This window comes from Plecotus auritus, assembly GCF_963455305.1.
Source record: "Plecotus auritus genome assembly, chromosome: 1".
NCBI classification, from domain to species: Eukaryota; Metazoa; Chordata; class Mammalia; order Chiroptera; family Vespertilionidae; genus Plecotus; species Plecotus auritus.
The window spans coordinates 92,377,293-92,394,002 of NC_137770.1; the positions used below are offsets into that span (position 1 = coordinate 92,377,293).

Below are 16,710 nucleotides of genomic sequence, written 5' to 3' on the forward strand. Positions count from 1 at the left end.
TAAGTCTTCAACATTTTATGGTGATTTCTTTTCACATTATAAATAGATATTTAATTTTGCATTTCTAATTTTGTATTCTTATTCTTAGAGAGGACCACCCAAATAGTATGTGCTTTAGGCCACACAAAATCTGGATCTGCCACTGGGATTTAATAAATGAGCTACCTGGGTGTTCTGCTAGTATATGTTTTCCTACATTTAGTAACACACAATTTATATGAGTGAACAAACATTAAGTAGAATCTAGAGAATCACAAATAATTCTGAAATCAATGCTTTGATGACTCTTTCATGAGAGAACTGGAACTTCCTGGCAGCCGATATATTTCCATGTTAGTATTAATAAATGCTATGAAACTGGAACTTGGATACTGATGTCAGTTCAGTTCAAGAAGGCAAGCCTTTGTGGAATGCCTACTGTGTGCGAGGGGATTTAGGGCCAGGCTCTTTTTTTTTTTTTTTTTTTTTTGATAGTTTAAATTCATTTTAAGAGTGATTTGAAATTAATTGCCTTATTGTCTTAACAGTGAAGTGTTTTTAGTTCCTTGGAGTCTTAATAACAGTTCTCTTTTAAGAAATCAGAGCCAACGTGATAAATACGATTAAATATTAAGGAACAACAACGATAAATTGTTGGTACCAGTCATTTGATGTTCTCTGAAACAGACTTGTCAATCTGTCTATGTTAGCAGTTTCAGTGCAGAGGAAATAAAATGAAAACGATCCTTTTTCTTCGTTTATAGATAGTTTCATTGATTGTCGTCATGGGTAACTTTGAGGTAACTATTTTTCAAACCAAGAAACCCTATATTGAAAATGAACTATTTTATGTTCATCATTTTGTCATTCTCTTAAATGTATCATTAAATAAGTATCAAGTACTATCGTTTGAGAAATGTCATTGATTTCCTAAAAGGAGAGTCAATATATAATGTCAGATACTGTCAAGTTTCACAGAAAAACAAAATCAGAGGAGGTGAGAGATTGATGTGGGGGGAGGGGGTCTGTTTTAGAAAGACGTACTGTCTTCCTAGCTATACCTTAAGTGTGCCGAGCATACCCCCATCTTCGGGCCTTTGTACTTCCTGTTGCTTCTGCCTGGAACGCTATCCTTCAGAAAACTGCATCCGTTATCTTCTCACTTCACTCAGGGCTCTGACCACCCTGTCTATGGAAGCACCTTCTGCCATTCCATTTCCTCCCTGCTCTTCAAGTATTCATCTCCATCTGACGTTGGGAACTGAGGAAATTGAAAGAAATTCTTTGATAAATCCTTTGCCATCTGAAGTCTTACTACTTGCTTTTTGAAGTTCAGGAATTGAAAAGATTTTAAAATAATTCTTGTTATTTGATCTGGATATCCGAATCAGGAACCAAATAATTTTGTATAGTAAGGGATACTTGTTATTTTCTTCATAGTACCTTTTACTCTCTGATTTATTTGTCTGTTTGTCTGTCTCCCTCACTAAATGTTAGTTTCATGGTGGGTGGGACCTTGTTTTCTTCACTGCTCTATCCCCATCACCTGGAACAGTGCTTGACACTGAATCAAGTCTCAATAAATATGTGTTGAATAAATCTGTTACTACATGAATGAGTCCATTTGAACCAATATCATCTGAATTCTAATTTTAGAAAATATATGATTGTATGGAAAAGGCTTATTTCACATTATTAAATTTTAAGAAGCAAGATGTGGAGTTATATACATAGTATGATTTCCACTTTAAAAATTCTTGAAACTTTGCATGTGTTCTTTTATTCATTCATTTCTTTTTTTAAAATATATTTTTATTGATTTCAGAGAGGGAGAGAGAGATAAAAACATCAGTGATGAGAGAAAATCATTAATTGGCTGCCTCCTGCATGCCCCCTACTGGGGATTGAGTCCGAAACACAGGCATGTGCCCTTGACTGGAATGGAACCCAGGACCCTTCAGTCCATCGGCTGAACCACTGAGCCAAACCGGCTAGGGCTATTCATTCATTTCTTGAAAGAAAAGTTATTAAGTATCTCCAGTGTGTCCATTCTGTGCTGGACATTCTAACCCAGCTACAGTTTCATGAGAAGACAGATCATGAAACAACATGAAATGTACTAGACCCTTTCCCTCATCACTACTCTCCAGCTATGTTGATCTTCATTCAGTTACTCACATTTACTAACCTTTCAACATTGCACAGGTTATTCCTCCCCCCTATTGATTTTTTAGAGAGAGTGGATGGAAGGGAGGGAGGGAAGGAGGGAGGGAGGGAGGGAGGGAGAGAGAGAGAGAGAGAGAGAGAGAGAGAGAGAGAGAGAGAGAGAGAGAAACATCGATGTGAGAGACACATTGATTGGTTGCCACCCACATGCCCCCGACCAGGGCCAGGGATCAAACTTGCAACCCAGGTACATGCCCTTGACCTGAAATCAAGCCTGCAACCCTTCAGTTATTTCGTTATATGCTTAATATGTGTCTCTATATATTATAAATTATGTGAGGCTAGGGACCATAATACCATTTAATTATCAATACCTAGCTCAATGCCTAATATATAGTAGGTACTCAATAAACATTTGTTGAGTGAGTGAGTGAATGAATGAATGAATGAGAGAAGTACATAGTAGGAATACCATATCTAATCTAATGGAAGTTAGGGGAAGTAAATTTCAAGCTGGGATCTGAAGAATGAGGAGGAATTAGCAAGTGAAGAAACCAAGCAGCGTGTTCTGGAGCTTAAGCTCTGACTTTATCCTAAAAGCAATAGAAGAGTTTTAAACCAAAAAGTGACACTATCAGACTTGCATTTTAGATGGACCATTTCTCATTGGTGTTAGGAACAGACTGGATGGGCAATGCTGGAGCAGAGAGATTGGTTCAGAGGCTTTAGTGGTAAATGGCTGTGGCCTCCACTGGGTTCTTGGCAGTAGGGAAGGGAGAAGTGGGTGACTGGGATAGTGAGGGAAAGGAAGGAGTTAAGTATGATTCCAAACTTCTAAGTTAGGCAACTGAGAGGATCCTAGGGCTCACCATTCAATGGAACTCAGAGGGAGAAACCATCTTAGGAGAAAAGAGCCTGTCTATATTGAAGCTGAGCATTAAGGACTTGGTTATATATGATATTATATAGCTGACTTTTCTAGATATAAATACTTAGTAAAATACCTGGAAAGAAATCATCAAAATATTATAGTATTGGAAATCTAGTTATATCTCTAAAATTTTCTTATTAACTTTTGGTTTTCATTATTTTTGTTTTATAAAGGAAAAATAATAAACTTTAGAGAATTCTGTTAGGATCTGCCATAGGAAATGTTAACATTTTTGTCCAAAAGACAAAAAACTAAGGCTTTCTTTATAAAATATGGGTTATTCCCAATGAAAATAAATGATTGGTTCTGAATAGAAGCCCATTGTGTAATGGGTTCACCATTAGTGTATGTGTGTGGTGAAAGAGGAGGGCTTCATTTGGAAATTTAACCTTATCATTCAGAGGTCTGCTAGTGTCAGGTACTGTCGTTAATTCATTTCTTCCTTCCTTCATTCATTATTCATATACTAGAGCCCCGGTGCACAAAATTCGTGCACTGGGGGGGGGGGGTGTCCCTCAGCCCAGCCTGCACCCTCTCCAATCTGGGACCCCTCGAGGGATGTCCGACTGCCCGTTTAGGCCCGATCCCGGGATCGGGCCTAAACGGGCAGTCGGACATCCCTCTCACAATCCAGGACTGCTGGCTCCCAACTGCTCGCCTGCCTGCCTGCCTGATTGCCCCTAACCGCTTCTGCCTGCCAACCTGATCACCCCCTAACCACTCCCCTGCCAGCCTGATTGATGCCTAACTGCTCCCCTGCAGGCCTGGTCACCCCTAATTGCCCTCCCCTGCCAGCCTGGTCACCCCTAACTGCTCTCCCCTGCAGGCCTGGGTCCCTCCCAACTGCCTTTTCCTGCAGGCCTGGCCGCCCCCAACTTCCCTCCTCTGCCAGCTTGGTCACCCCTAACTGCCCTCCCCTGCAGGCTAGATCGCCCCCAACTGCCCTCCCTTGCAGGCCTGGTCCCTCCCAACTGCCCTCCCCTGCTGGCCATCTTGTGTCCACATGGGGGCAGGATCTTTGACCACATGGGGGCAGCCATCTTGTGTGTTGGAGTGATGGTCAATCTGCATATTACTCTTTTATTAGATAGGATAGAGGCCTGGTGCACGGGTGGGGGCCAGCTGGTTTGCCCTGAAGGATGTCCCAGATCAGGGTGGGGGTTCCCTTCGGGCGTGGGGTGGCCTGGGCGAGGGGCCTGTGGTGGTTTGCAGGCCGGCCACGCCACCTGGCAACCCAAGCAGAGGCCTGGGGATCTGGAATTTATTTATCTTCTACAATTGAAACTTTGTAGCCTCAAGTGGAGGCCTGAGCTAGCCAGGGTGTGCGGAAAGCTTGGCTTCCTCCATTGCCCGGGGCAACCCTAACCTCCTGCTCTTTCCAGCTCTGAGGCTGCCACAATTTCTGTTTGGGTTTATGTATCTTCTATCATTGAAACTTTGTAGCCTTGAGTGGAGGCCTAGGCCGGCAAGGGCAGGCGGAAAGCTTGGCTTCCTTCATTGCCGGGGAAACCCAAGCCTCCCTCCTGCTCTCTGTGGCCATAGCCATCTTGGTTGGGTTTATTTGCATATTCGCTCCTGATTGGTTGGTGGGTGTGGCTTGTGGGTGTAGCAGAGTGATGGTTAATTTGCATATTACTCTTTTATTAGATAGGATCAGTCCTCAGCATGGTTCCGGACTTTTAGTAATGGCTCAAGTGAAAGCTATTATTTAGATTTGTTACTAATACATTTATTTTTACTGAAGTTGTTATACAATGATGTTATTTGTGTCTAATTGATTTTTAGGTAGATTGGGGTCACCTGGACTATTTAGTTGTTGACATGCCACCAGGAACTGGAGATGTGCAGTTATCAGTCTCACAGAATATTCCCATTTCAGGTAAATCTCAATGTTTAAAGCAGTTTGTTCAACCTTTGATGCTTTGCTGTTTCCTTACAGAAAAACAAACTTCATAACAAACATATTTATATCTTAAAAAAAATAATCATTTATATTTATAAATTTTCCTTTACAGATAAAATTCATAAATAGAATTTTTCAAGCTATTACTAGAACAGTTATGTTTTCAAAAACATAAGACACTTGGAGAGGTGGTGATGTAAATATGTACTCTGGAAAAACAGTAGCACTTAAGTGTTATTTAGGTAGATCATGACTGTTTGGGGTTCACAGCTCTCTAGCACTTACAGTATAGTGCCCGATACATGTTGGGCACTAAGTGAATATTTATTGAATACATACTCCTGAATAAGATAAATTTTAGGAAAATTTGGATTTTTGGTGAATATAATTATGGGAAAATTTTATATTCTACTAATTATCTATATCATAAAAGGCTTGTGGTCGTGACGCCGTAACAGCGTCACGACCAAACGAGCAGCGGTGGGTGGGGCAGGGCACCGGCAGCATCTGCAGAGCATGCAAGGCGTCGGCATCATCCGTGGAGCATGTGAGGTGTCGTGGGGTGGGGCGCCGGCAGCGTCCACAGAGTGTGCAAGGCATTGCAGGGCGGTGGACATGGCCTTGATGGTAGGCTAGGCCTAGGGGACCCTACACGTGCAAGATTTAATTGTGCGTTGGGCCTCTAGTTTAATATTAAAGTCGAGAGCAAAAAACATAATAGCTTACTTCAAATACACAATACTTCATTATAGTAGGGGTTATTTATGATACGGAGTTTCAGTATTTGTCATTAATTTTATGTTAAACTAGAGGACCGGGTGCACGATATTCTGCATGGGTGTGGTCCCTAGGTCTGGCTGGTGATCGAAGCATGAGCATCTGGTGTGGAAGGGCAGGTCCCAGCTGACCTCTGGGCCCTGGGCAGCACCTGGGCCCCTGGGCCCCTGCGTGGCCCTTCCACCTGACTCACGGTGCCCAAGTCCCCACACAGAGGTGCGGTGAGCACGGCCGGACACCACGGGCCGGGGCGCAGTGTGGAAGCCGGCGGGCAGCACGCTCTCTCTCTTAGCCAGACTCTCAGACCAGCTCCTGTGTAAACCCTTGGGGAGCCAGACCAGCCCCTGCAGTCCCAGCTGCAGCCCAGCTCACCTGAAATCCCACTCGGGCCAGCAACGCCTCCACTGCTGCCCACTGCCAGCACTGCATCACTGAGGCCCATCATGTTCCGTGCCGCCCCCTGGTGGTCAGCACATATCATAGCGAGTGGTCAGACTCCCAGTGGAACTCCTAGTCGAGGGGACAATTTGCATATTAGGCTTTTATTATATAGGATCTGTTTCTAAGTGAATCTTTCCTAGATTCCAATTTGTTAATCTCACTTATATATAAGGACTTTGGGGAAAATAAGGAATACTTAAGTGTTTTTGCAAGTTAGTTACATATTGGTAATAAATAAACAAGAGATATCACTAACATTTAATCATCAAAAGGTTTAGAATCTGTGTTTTTGATAAAATATACACATTGCTTGAAAATATCAACATAGCATATTTATATGAATATTTTTTATGTTTAAATATATTTGTAACCTAATGGAGCCTAAGACTTTTCCTTTAGTGAGGCAAGCTATAAAGTTTGAGATGGGAGTAAAGTGAAGTAACATAGGAAAATAATTCTTCCTCTTTATAATCAGCATACTAAATAGCCTGCTTTTTCTTTTTTAAAGAAGTTTTGAGACATATTTCTCAATCATAAGAATACTCACTAAGTGTTTATTGAATAAAATGTGTTTCTGACACTTTGAAATGCCTGTTGCAGGTATCCAAAATGCTTACATTATTCATGTGAATAATACATTGATAAAATTGGACTAAATTATCATTTATTTCCTGCATTGTGACTTGGTACCTTGAAAAAGTTTAATTTGCTTCACACAGATAAACTGAAGTCCCTGAGCAATTTACCTTTGTTCATTCAGATAAAAACTCATCTGTTTGGACAGGACTTATGATTGTATCACCCTGTTTTATTTGTACTTACACTCTAAAACCAACAATGAGTAGATTGGGATTAAGATTGTCTCTCCTTTGAGGATTCCTTTTTTATATCCTAAAACTTAACCAGTATATTTCTTATTCCTTTAATCTAATGGAAAGTCTGCCTTGTAATAGGTGATTGATATTATTATAGGAGAATAAAAGGCAGTATTTTTTATTGCAGTAAAATATACAATAACAGTTTAATAGCATTAAATACATTCACATTATTATGTAATCATCACCACCATCCATCTCCTGAACTTTCTCATCTCCCCAAACTGAAACTGTGTATCCATTAAACACTAACTCTCAATTTCCTCCTCCCTCTAGCCCATGGTAACCACCATTCTCCTTTCAGAAATAGTCTATATGAAGATAAGGAAATGGGGAATGAAGAAATTATATAAGGAAAATATTAATTTAAAATATTACATTAAACAAAAACCTAACATTGATTTTATGATTTATTAATATAATTTTAAACCAACAAATGTTTACCTACATAGAGTTAGATGCTAAGCACTGTAGAGTATCCAAGGATAATTAAATCTTCAAGTCTTTACCTACACTAGAGTTCTGTACCTTTTGTGATCCTCAGACCTTTTTTTTGAGATTTGATGAATATATAGATTTTCTCCAAAAACATATTTGTACCTACAGAAATGCTATTTTTATGTATAATTTCAGGGGGCTCACAGTCCTCAGGTTAAAAGCCCGCAGTTCTAGGAGATAGAGCAAGGGAAAGGCAGGGGGAGGGAGTGGCTGGTAAGAAAAGAGCATGGATAGCTAAAATGTAGAGTTTCAGAAGTGCTGTATGAGAGAGATGGGGGATCGGGGGAGAAGAGATCACGGGTTTGAGGGGAATTGTAAAAACATGGATATGAGCCTTAAAGAATAAATATGATTCATTGTAAAGTATTCAAGATAGCACAATACCTGGTTTGCTTTGCTTTTTCTTGCCCTAAGGGGAAGAAATTTGAGAGTGAAACTTTTAATGTTCTATAATCCTATTACAGAAACTTAACATGTATTTCTCCTCCCAAATCTGATCTATTAAAAAGAATAGGGCCAAGTACTGTAGATGCTTTTGAAAATACACAAACTTAGTTATTTCTGGATTACAAAACTAAAATATTGTTCTATTATCTTCTAAATTTTCTGTAATAAACATGTGTATTTTTATAATTTAAAGAAGTAAATAGAAAGCACATATTCTTTAGGGACAGTAGATTCCTGTGTATATTGGTGATGATTGCTTATTATTAATTAACTGCCATTTAATGATAGTCTTCTATATATTAATTTTTTAATTATCACAGGTGTTATCTCTATTTTCTTAAATCTTTGAAGGATTAAGTAACTTTCCCAAGGTCACACAGTTGCAGTCGTTTATAGCTGAGGTTCATACCAGTTCTGATTGAATTTATAGTTCATACTCTTAACCTCTACATCAAACTGCCCTCATAGAAAATCCAGCAATATTTGACTCATTGGTTTTTTTGTGTGTGTTTGTGTGTGTGTGTGTGTGTGTGTGTGTGTGTGTGTGTGTGTGTCTTCCAGTGAGAACCGGAAGACCTACTAGACAAATTTAAAAAGAGCTATAAGCACTGACTCGTTGTTGTTGTTGTTTAAATATATTTTTACTAGAGGCCCGGTGCACGAAATTTGTGCACGTGGGGGGAGTGGTATCCCTCAGCCCAGCCTGCACCCTCTCCAATCTGGGACCCCTCGAGGGATGTCCGACTGCCCTAAGCGGGCAGTTGGACATCCCTATCACAATTCAGGACTGCTGGCTCCCAACTGCTCGCCTGCCTGCCTTCCTGATTGCCCCTAACTGCTTCTGCCTGCCAACCTGATCACCCCCTAACCACTCCCCTGCCAGCCTGATTGATGCCTAACTGCTCCCCTGCCAGCCTGTTTGCCCCTAACTGCCCTCCCCTTCAGGCCTTGTCACCCCTAACTGCCCTCCCCTTTAGGCCTGGTCACCCCTAACTGCCCTCCCCTGCAGGCCTGGTCCCCCCCAACTGCTCTCCCCTGCAGGCCTGGGTCCCCCACAACTGCCCTCCCCTTTAGGCCTGGTCACCTCTAACTGCCCTCCCCTGCAGGCCTGGTACTCCCAACTGCTCTCCCCTGCAGGCCTGGGTTCCTCCCAACTGCCTTTCCCTGCAGGCCTGGTCGCCCCCAACTTCCCTACTCTGCCGGCTTGGTCACCCCTAACTGCCCTCCCCTGCAGGCTTGATCGTCCCCAACTGCCCTCCCTTGCAGGCCTGGTCCCTCCCAACTACCCTCCCCTGCTGGCCTGATCGCCCACAACTGCCCTCCCTTGCAGGCCTGGTCCCTCCCAACTGCCCTCCCTTGCTGGCCATCTTGTGGTGGCCATCTTATGTCCACATGGGGGCAGGATCTTTGACCACATGGAAGCAGCCATCTTGTGTGTTGGAGTGATGGTTAATCTGCATATTACTCTTTTATTAGATAGGATAGAGGCCTGGTGCATGGGTGGGGGCCAGCTGGTTTGCCCTGAAGGGTGTCCCGGATCAGGGTGGGGGTTCCCATGGGGTGTGAGGTGGCCTGGGCGAGGGGCCTGTGGTGGTTTGCAGGCCGGCCACGCCCCCTGGCGACCCAAGCGGAGGCCCTGGTATCTGGGGTTTATTTATCTTCTACTATTGAAACTTTGTAGCCTGGAGCGGAGCCAAGCCTTCTGCTTGCTCCGTGGTAGCAGCCATTTTTGGGGGGATTTATGTATCTTCTATAATTGAATCTTTGTAGCCTTAAGTGGAGGCCTGGACCGGCCAGGGTGTGTGGAAAGCTTGGCTTCCTCCATCACCGGGGGCAACCCTAGCCTCCTGCTCTTTCAAGCTCTGAGGCTGCCGCCATTTCTGTTTGGGTTTATGTATCTTCTCTCATTGAAACTTTGTAGCATTGAGTGGAGGCCTGGGTCGGCAAGGGCAGGCGGAAAGCTTGGCTTCCTTCATTGCCGGGGAAACCCAAGCCTCCCTCCTGCTCTCTGTGGCCATAGCCATCTTGGTTGGGTTTATTTGCATATTCGCTCCTGGTTGGCTGGTGGGCATGGCTTGTGGGTGTAGCGGAGTGATGGTTAATTTGCATATTACTCTTTTATTAGATAGGATTGATTTCAGAAAGAGGAAGAGAGAGAGAAATAGAAACATCAATAATGAGAGAGAATCACTGATTGGCTGCCTCCTGCACGCCTCCTAATGGGGATCGAGCCCGCAACCTGGGCATGTGAATTGAACCTGGGACCCTTCAGTCTGCAGGCTGACACTCTATCCATTGAGCCAAACCAACTAGGGCGATCATTGTTTTTTTGAGTTTAGTTCCAGTATATTCAAACCCACTTAGGTTGAAATAATTCTAATCTAGGTGCTTTCGGATCAAAATAAATTTGTCTATGAATATTACTAAGCCTGTGCACCTCTATTTGCTGAGTGAGTATCCAACCAACGGTCTGTAGTGTTGTTTACTGTATTCAGGTTTTTGACTCTTAAGAGATTCCTTGCCCTAACCGGTTTGGCTCAGTGGATAGAGCATTGGCCTGCGGACTGAAGGGTCCCAGGTTCGATTCCGGTCAAGGGCATGTACCTTGGTTTCAGGCACATTCCCAGTAGGGGGTGTGCAGGAGGCAGCTGATCAATGTTTCTCTCTCATCGATGTTTCTAACTCTCTATCCCTCTCCCTTCCTTTCTGTAAAAAATCAATAAAATATATTTTTTAAAAAAAGATTCCTTTGCGCCTCTTTAACTCGTACATTCTCGGGAGGGTCTTGAGGTGGTCTAGAAGCAATCGCCTTTGACATTTAGGAGTAGAGCCCCCAAATGATTCTTGGAAAGATCAATATTATCTTTGGGCTGATCATACTGGTCATGGGCATCTGGCTAGTTTCCAGGCACACTGGTTATCAGTATAGAATTGCAGCTGTTAGTGCCCTCATACTGAGTTTTTATGTCAATACTAGAGGCCTGGTGCACGAAATTCATGCACGGGTTGGGGCGGGGGACAGTCCCTCAGCCTGGCCTGCAACGACGCCAGTGTCCCTCGCCCCAGCCTCTAGCCAGAGGCCCCTGCCCACCCTCTGCAGCCTCCTGGAAGATGCTTGTCCTGGGGTCTCCTCAGGGCCCCGGCTCTTGATGCCTGGCAGCTCGGGGACTCGGGCTCCCAGGTCCTGCTTCCCGCAGGCATGGTGTGCATCAGCTGTCACAAGAGCCAAGCCTCAGGAGCCGCTCCCTCGGACCATACTACTTGTGTGCGTGGGGGGGCGGGGGCGGCTGCGGTGGCAGCGCTTTGATGTCTGTAGCGCGCCCATCAGAACCCCCACTGTGGCACCACGCTGGTCGCATCCTCAGTGCGGGCAGGGGCCTTCCAGTCTGTGAGTGGGGCTGCCGGGCTGCGACTGGGAGCTGTGGGCGGAGGACCTCAGTACCCATAGGGCTCTGTCAGCATCAGGAACTGGGAAGATTCAGTTTTCTGGCTCTGTCAGCATCAGGAACTGGGAAGATCCATTTTTCTGGGTCCTCCCCTCCCTCCGTGCAGCCGGGGTGCAAACGCTGGGCTGGCGACACAAGCCCAGAGTCCCTCGCTCAGGCCTCTGACCAGAGTCCTCTCCCCTCCCTCCACAGCTGAGGAGTGGACACTGGGCTCGCATTGCCAGGGTGCCGCCACCAGCGTCCGCCCCGGCTGCTATGAGCCTCTGCAATCTTTGTCGTGGAGTGATGGTTAGTTTGCATATTACTCTTTTATTAGATAGGATTAAAATTAATGTTAACAGAAAGACTAGATTTTCTACAGTGATCTATCTGTTATTTTTGTAACTAGAAAAAAATAGTAAAAAATAAAATTATCTTACCAAAATGGATGTGAGCGGGAATTGGTGGGGGGTACATTTGATTGTGTGTGTATGTTTGTTAAAGGCTTAGTTTGTGAGGTGTTGTTTTATTCAGACAATGTCATTTTATAGCTAACATACCTAAGAACATACCAAAATTGAGCCAATTTCCAGGACTTATAGGGAAGGGTACCAACCAAATAATTGCTGGCCTGGTTTGAATCATGGCTTTCATTAATTTATATAATCTGGAACAGCCTGTCAGAATCTTATTGCCTTTCTAGGCCAAAGTGAGTTATATACTCTCTAATTATGAACGTAATTTTCCTTTCCTCTTGTCATTGACTTCAGAATTCTTCTTGGTACTCTTACATTCTGCTTTTTCTTATGCCCCTTCCTATATAATAAAATCCTAATATGCAAATTGTCCCCTTGACTGGGAGTTTGACCCCTTGCTATGACGTGCGCTGACCACCAGGGGGACGGTGAAGACCATGGCAGGCATCTGTGATGCAGCACTGGCAGTGGACGGCACTGGAGGCATTGCCGACCCTGATGGGTCCTGACAAGAGCGGGACCATGGTGGGATGGTGGAGCAGGTAAGGGAGCGGTGCCTGACCAAGGCAGGGTGCCAGGTGGGGCTAGGGGGCTGCAAGGCTGGGGGCACAAGCTGGGCCCCAGCTCACACCCCCAGCCTCGCAGCCTACCCTGAGGTACCCCACCTGTGCACAAATTCGTGCACTCGGACTCTAGTATATCATAAACCATATAAGTTTTTTAGAGTCACATTTGAGTTCCCCTTGATTTGACTTCCCTATCCTTCCCACTACATTTTCACATAAACTGAGACTCCTCCTCCAAAATCTTATGTACTCACTGCCCCCCCTTCTTCCTTTTACTTTCCAGAGTCTTTGTCTTTTTTTTTAACGTTTATTGTTGAGAGTTTTACAGATGTCTTCCTTTCTTTCCCCCATTGCCCTCCTCCACCCAGTTTTCACCCAACCCCAGGTCTTCACCACCCTATTGTCTGTGTCCAAAGGTAATGCATATCCTGTATAATAAAGGCCTAATATGCAAATCAGCTGAATGGCAGAATGACCAGTAGAACAACCAGTCACTATGACACGCAACGACCACCAGGGGCAGACGCTAAATGCAGGAGCTGCCCCTAGCCTGCAGGCCCCAGGCCAGCCAAGGCGGGTGCCAGCGGGGGCCCCATGATCACCCCACCAGTTGCCCCACAGATCTGCCTGATCGCCTGCCAGGCCTAGGGACCCTACCCATGCACGAATTTCATGCATTGGACATCTAGTATGAATATAAGATCTTTGGTTAATCTCTTCCCGCACCCCCCTCACCCTTCCCCTCTGAGATTTATCAATCTGTTCCATGTTTCTGTGCCTCTGGTTCTATTTTATTCATCAGTTTATTTTTGTTCATTAGATTTATGGTTCATTTATTTTGATTTTAGATCAATTGTTGATAGATATGTATTGCCATTTTATTGTTCATATCCCTCTTCCTTCTTCTCCTTCTCCTCCCCCCCCCACCTCCTCCTCCTTCTCCTCCTCCTCCTCCTCCTTTTCCTCCTCCTCATCCTCCTTTTTCTCCTTCTTTCTTCTTTCTCCTTTGTTCTTTTTCCTTTCTTCTTTCTTCTTTCTTCTCCCTCCCTTCAACATTTCTTGTAATACTGGTTTGGTGGTGATGAACTCCTTTAGCTTTTTCTTGTCTGTGAAGCTCTTTATCTGACCTTCAATTCTAAATGATAGCTTTGCTGGGTAGAGTAATCTTGGTTGTAGGTTCTTGCTATTCATCACTTTGAAAATTTCTTGCCACTCCCTTCTGGCCTGCAAAGTTTCTGCTGAGAAATCAGCTAACAGTTGTATGGGCACTCCCTTGTAGGTAACTAACTGCTTTTCTTTTGCTGCTTTTAAGATTCTCTCTTTTTTTTTTTTCCTAATATTTTTTTTTATTTATTTCAGAGAGAAAGGGAGAGGGAGAGAGAGAGATAGAAACATCAATGAGGAGAGAGAATCATTGATCGGCTGCCTCCTACACACCCCTACTGGGGATCGAGCCCACAACCCGGGCATGTACCCTGACTGGGAATCAAACCGTGACCTTCTGGTTCATAGGTTGATGCTCAGCCACTGAGCCATGCCAGCCAGGCTCTCTCTTTGTCTTTAACCTCTGGTATATTAATCATGATGTGTCTTGGTGTGGGCTTCTTTGGGTTTCTCTTGCTTGGGAATCTCTGCACTTCCTGGACTTGTAAGTCTATTTCTTTCTGTCATTATTTCTTCTAATAGGCTTTCAATATCTTGTTCTCTCTCTTATCCTTCTGGTACCCTCATAATACAAATGTTGGTGTGCTTGAAGTTGCCTCAGAGGCTCCTTTTACTATCTTCATAATTTTTTTATTATTTTTTCATTTTGCTCTTCTAATTGGATGTTTTTTGTTTCCTCATATTCCAAATTGTTGATTTGATTCTCAGAATCCTCTCCTCTACTATTGAATCCCTATAAATTATTCTTTTTAAATCTATTTTTTATTATTGATAGTATTACAGATATCTCTCATACCCCCTCCTTCTTAATCCTCCTCCTCCAAACCCCTACCCACCCATGCCCAGGTCTTCATTAACCACTTGCCTGTGTCCATGGGCTATGCATATAAGTATATAGCTTCTTTGGTCCCTGTAAATTATTCTTTATTTCAGTTAGTGTATGCTTAATTTTTGACTGGTCCTTTTTCATAACTTTGACATTCTCACTAAGATCCTTGAAAGTCTCACTGAGTGCCTTGAAGCTCTCATTAAGATCCTTGAGTAACCTTATAATCATTGTTTTGAACTCCGTATCCAATAGTTTGCTTACTTCCATTTCTTTCACTTGTGACCTGTTTCTTTGTCTCCACATTTTGGCTGCTTCCCTTGGTTTGTTTCTATGTATTAGGTAGAGATGCCATGTCTCCTTGAATTGGTAGAGTGGCCTTGTGTAGTAGACGTCCTGTAGGGCCCAATGGCTCAGCCTCCCCAGTTACCTGAGATGAGCACTCTGTGTGTGCCCCTGTGTGGGCTGTGTGCACAGTCGTGTAGCTGAGCCTTGATTGTTGTTAGCATCACTGGGAGGAATTGACCTCCAGGCCAATTGGCTGTGAGGACCATTTTTTTCTACAATGAAAGAGCTGCTATGCAGGAGATACCTCTATAGAGCAGGACTTGCTTCAGTGGGGCTTTGGTTCTTACTGAGTCTGCCACTTGAGTGTATCGCTTGTGGATATGGAGAGTTGTAATCTGATGTGATCTGAAGTTGTCCAACCAGGTGCGCTGGCTCTGGGTCTCCAGGGAGGTGCAAAGTCAGTCACTGCCTATGGCCACCTGGCAAGAGTATAGAGGGTGCTACTTGTATATGGCTGCTACTTGTATTGGGCTAGGAAATGCCCAGGCCAGGCCCAGCTGTGAAGCAAGGCAGGCTGGTGCCAGTGCTGGGTCTTGGATCTTTTATTGATAGGTTTGGGGCACGCTGAATCCAGCTGCTGCTTGTTTGAGAGATTTTAGGAAAATCTGAAGCTTGAGCCAGGACAGGCCATTCATATGCAAAAGCTGCTGCAAACAGTTTGGGTGGGGCTGCAAAATGGATGGGGTGGGGTCTGAGGGACTTACTAGGGTGGAGCAAACAGTATGGGCCATGTTGATGGAAACTTAGATATCGCTGCCAGTCAGCTCTATGAAGGAGAGAGGTACCAGTATTGGAACAATGACCCCTGCTAGCACCCCTGTCTGGGAGAAAGCCACCCCCGAGTTCCTGCCCTGATGCCAGACAGTCAGTTCCTCCCATTATGTCCCTGGATTTCCCCAAAGCTGCCACCTGGCGCTGGAGCGCAGACGAAGTGGACTGTGTAAGTTTGTGTGTGGGCCTTTTAAAAGGAACACCTGAGTCTCTAGCAGCCACAATCCCCACAGGTTTTTACAGCTCGAAATTACTTCTCCCAGCTCTGGAACCCTGGGCTGGGGGGCTGGTGTGGGGCTGGGGACCCCTTGCTTCTCATGAGAGGCTTTGAAGATATCCCTCCTGATTTTAAAAAAAATGCCATATGTGGGTGTTGGACCAGCCCATTTGACATCTCTGCCTCTCCTACCTGTCTCAAAGTGCTCTCTTCTTTACTTCTCTGTGTGTAGGACTTCCATTCAGCCAGATTTCAGGTTGTTCTAAATGATGGTTGCTCTGTATTTTAGTTGTAATTTGATGTGGTTGTGGGAGGCAGCGAGTACAGGCGTTTACCTACACTGCCATCTTGGTTCCTCTCCAAAGTCTTTGTCTTTACAGACATTTCACCCTCGCTTAGAATGTCTTTCTTCCCCAGTCAGTGGGCACCCAAATCGTGCAAACCTTTTATTTCAAATGTCTACTCTTTGCCATCTTTCCCAATCCCTCAGTTAGGAATCATTTCTTCCTCCTTGAAATTCACATAGAATTTTATTTGGACCTTCACATGTTCTCCACTCAAAACCTGCATAACTGTGTTATCTTCTGTACCAGACTGTTACTCCCTAGCGGGCCAAATCTCTATTTCAATCATTTTTGTATTTCTCACAGTGCCAAACTCAGTGCCTTCTGTAACCACTCAGGAAATGTTGAATCAATGAGTGTTTTATCTATGTGTGATATCTTCCCAACTAGGCTGTAAGCTGCTTGAATGCAAAAATTTTTCCCTATTTATCATAGTATTTTTTAGAGTACTTTGGGCTATGGGTTATGGAGTTGATAATGGTTGAATAAATGACAAAGCTAATTGACTAGTTATCACAGTTCATCTGAATAGATTTGTCCCCCTTTATCTTTTTGT

The 16,710-nt window shown here is 44.1% G+C and overlaps 1 protein-coding gene across 5 annotated transcripts in view; it reads left to right on the forward strand.

Annotated features, from left to right (window-relative positions):
• Nucleotides 1–16,710, forward strand: part of NUBPL (NUBP iron-sulfur cluster assembly factor, mitochondrial) — a 285,767-nt gene that overhangs the window by 202,230 nt on the left and 66,827 nt on the right. For 4 of the 5 annotated variants that reach the window (XR_013961537.1, XM_080686398.1, XM_080686397.1 and 1 more), the window contains exon 7: nt 4,862–4,955. Coding sequence is in view for 4 of the 5 variants with exons in the window: in XM_080686398.1 (XP_080542524.1) it covers nt 4,862–4,955 (94 nt within the window). In the remaining variant the exon portion in view is untranslated. The remainder of the gene's footprint in view (nt 1–4,861; nt 4,956–16,710) is intronic. The other variant, XM_080686400.1, reaches the window with a different exon arrangement.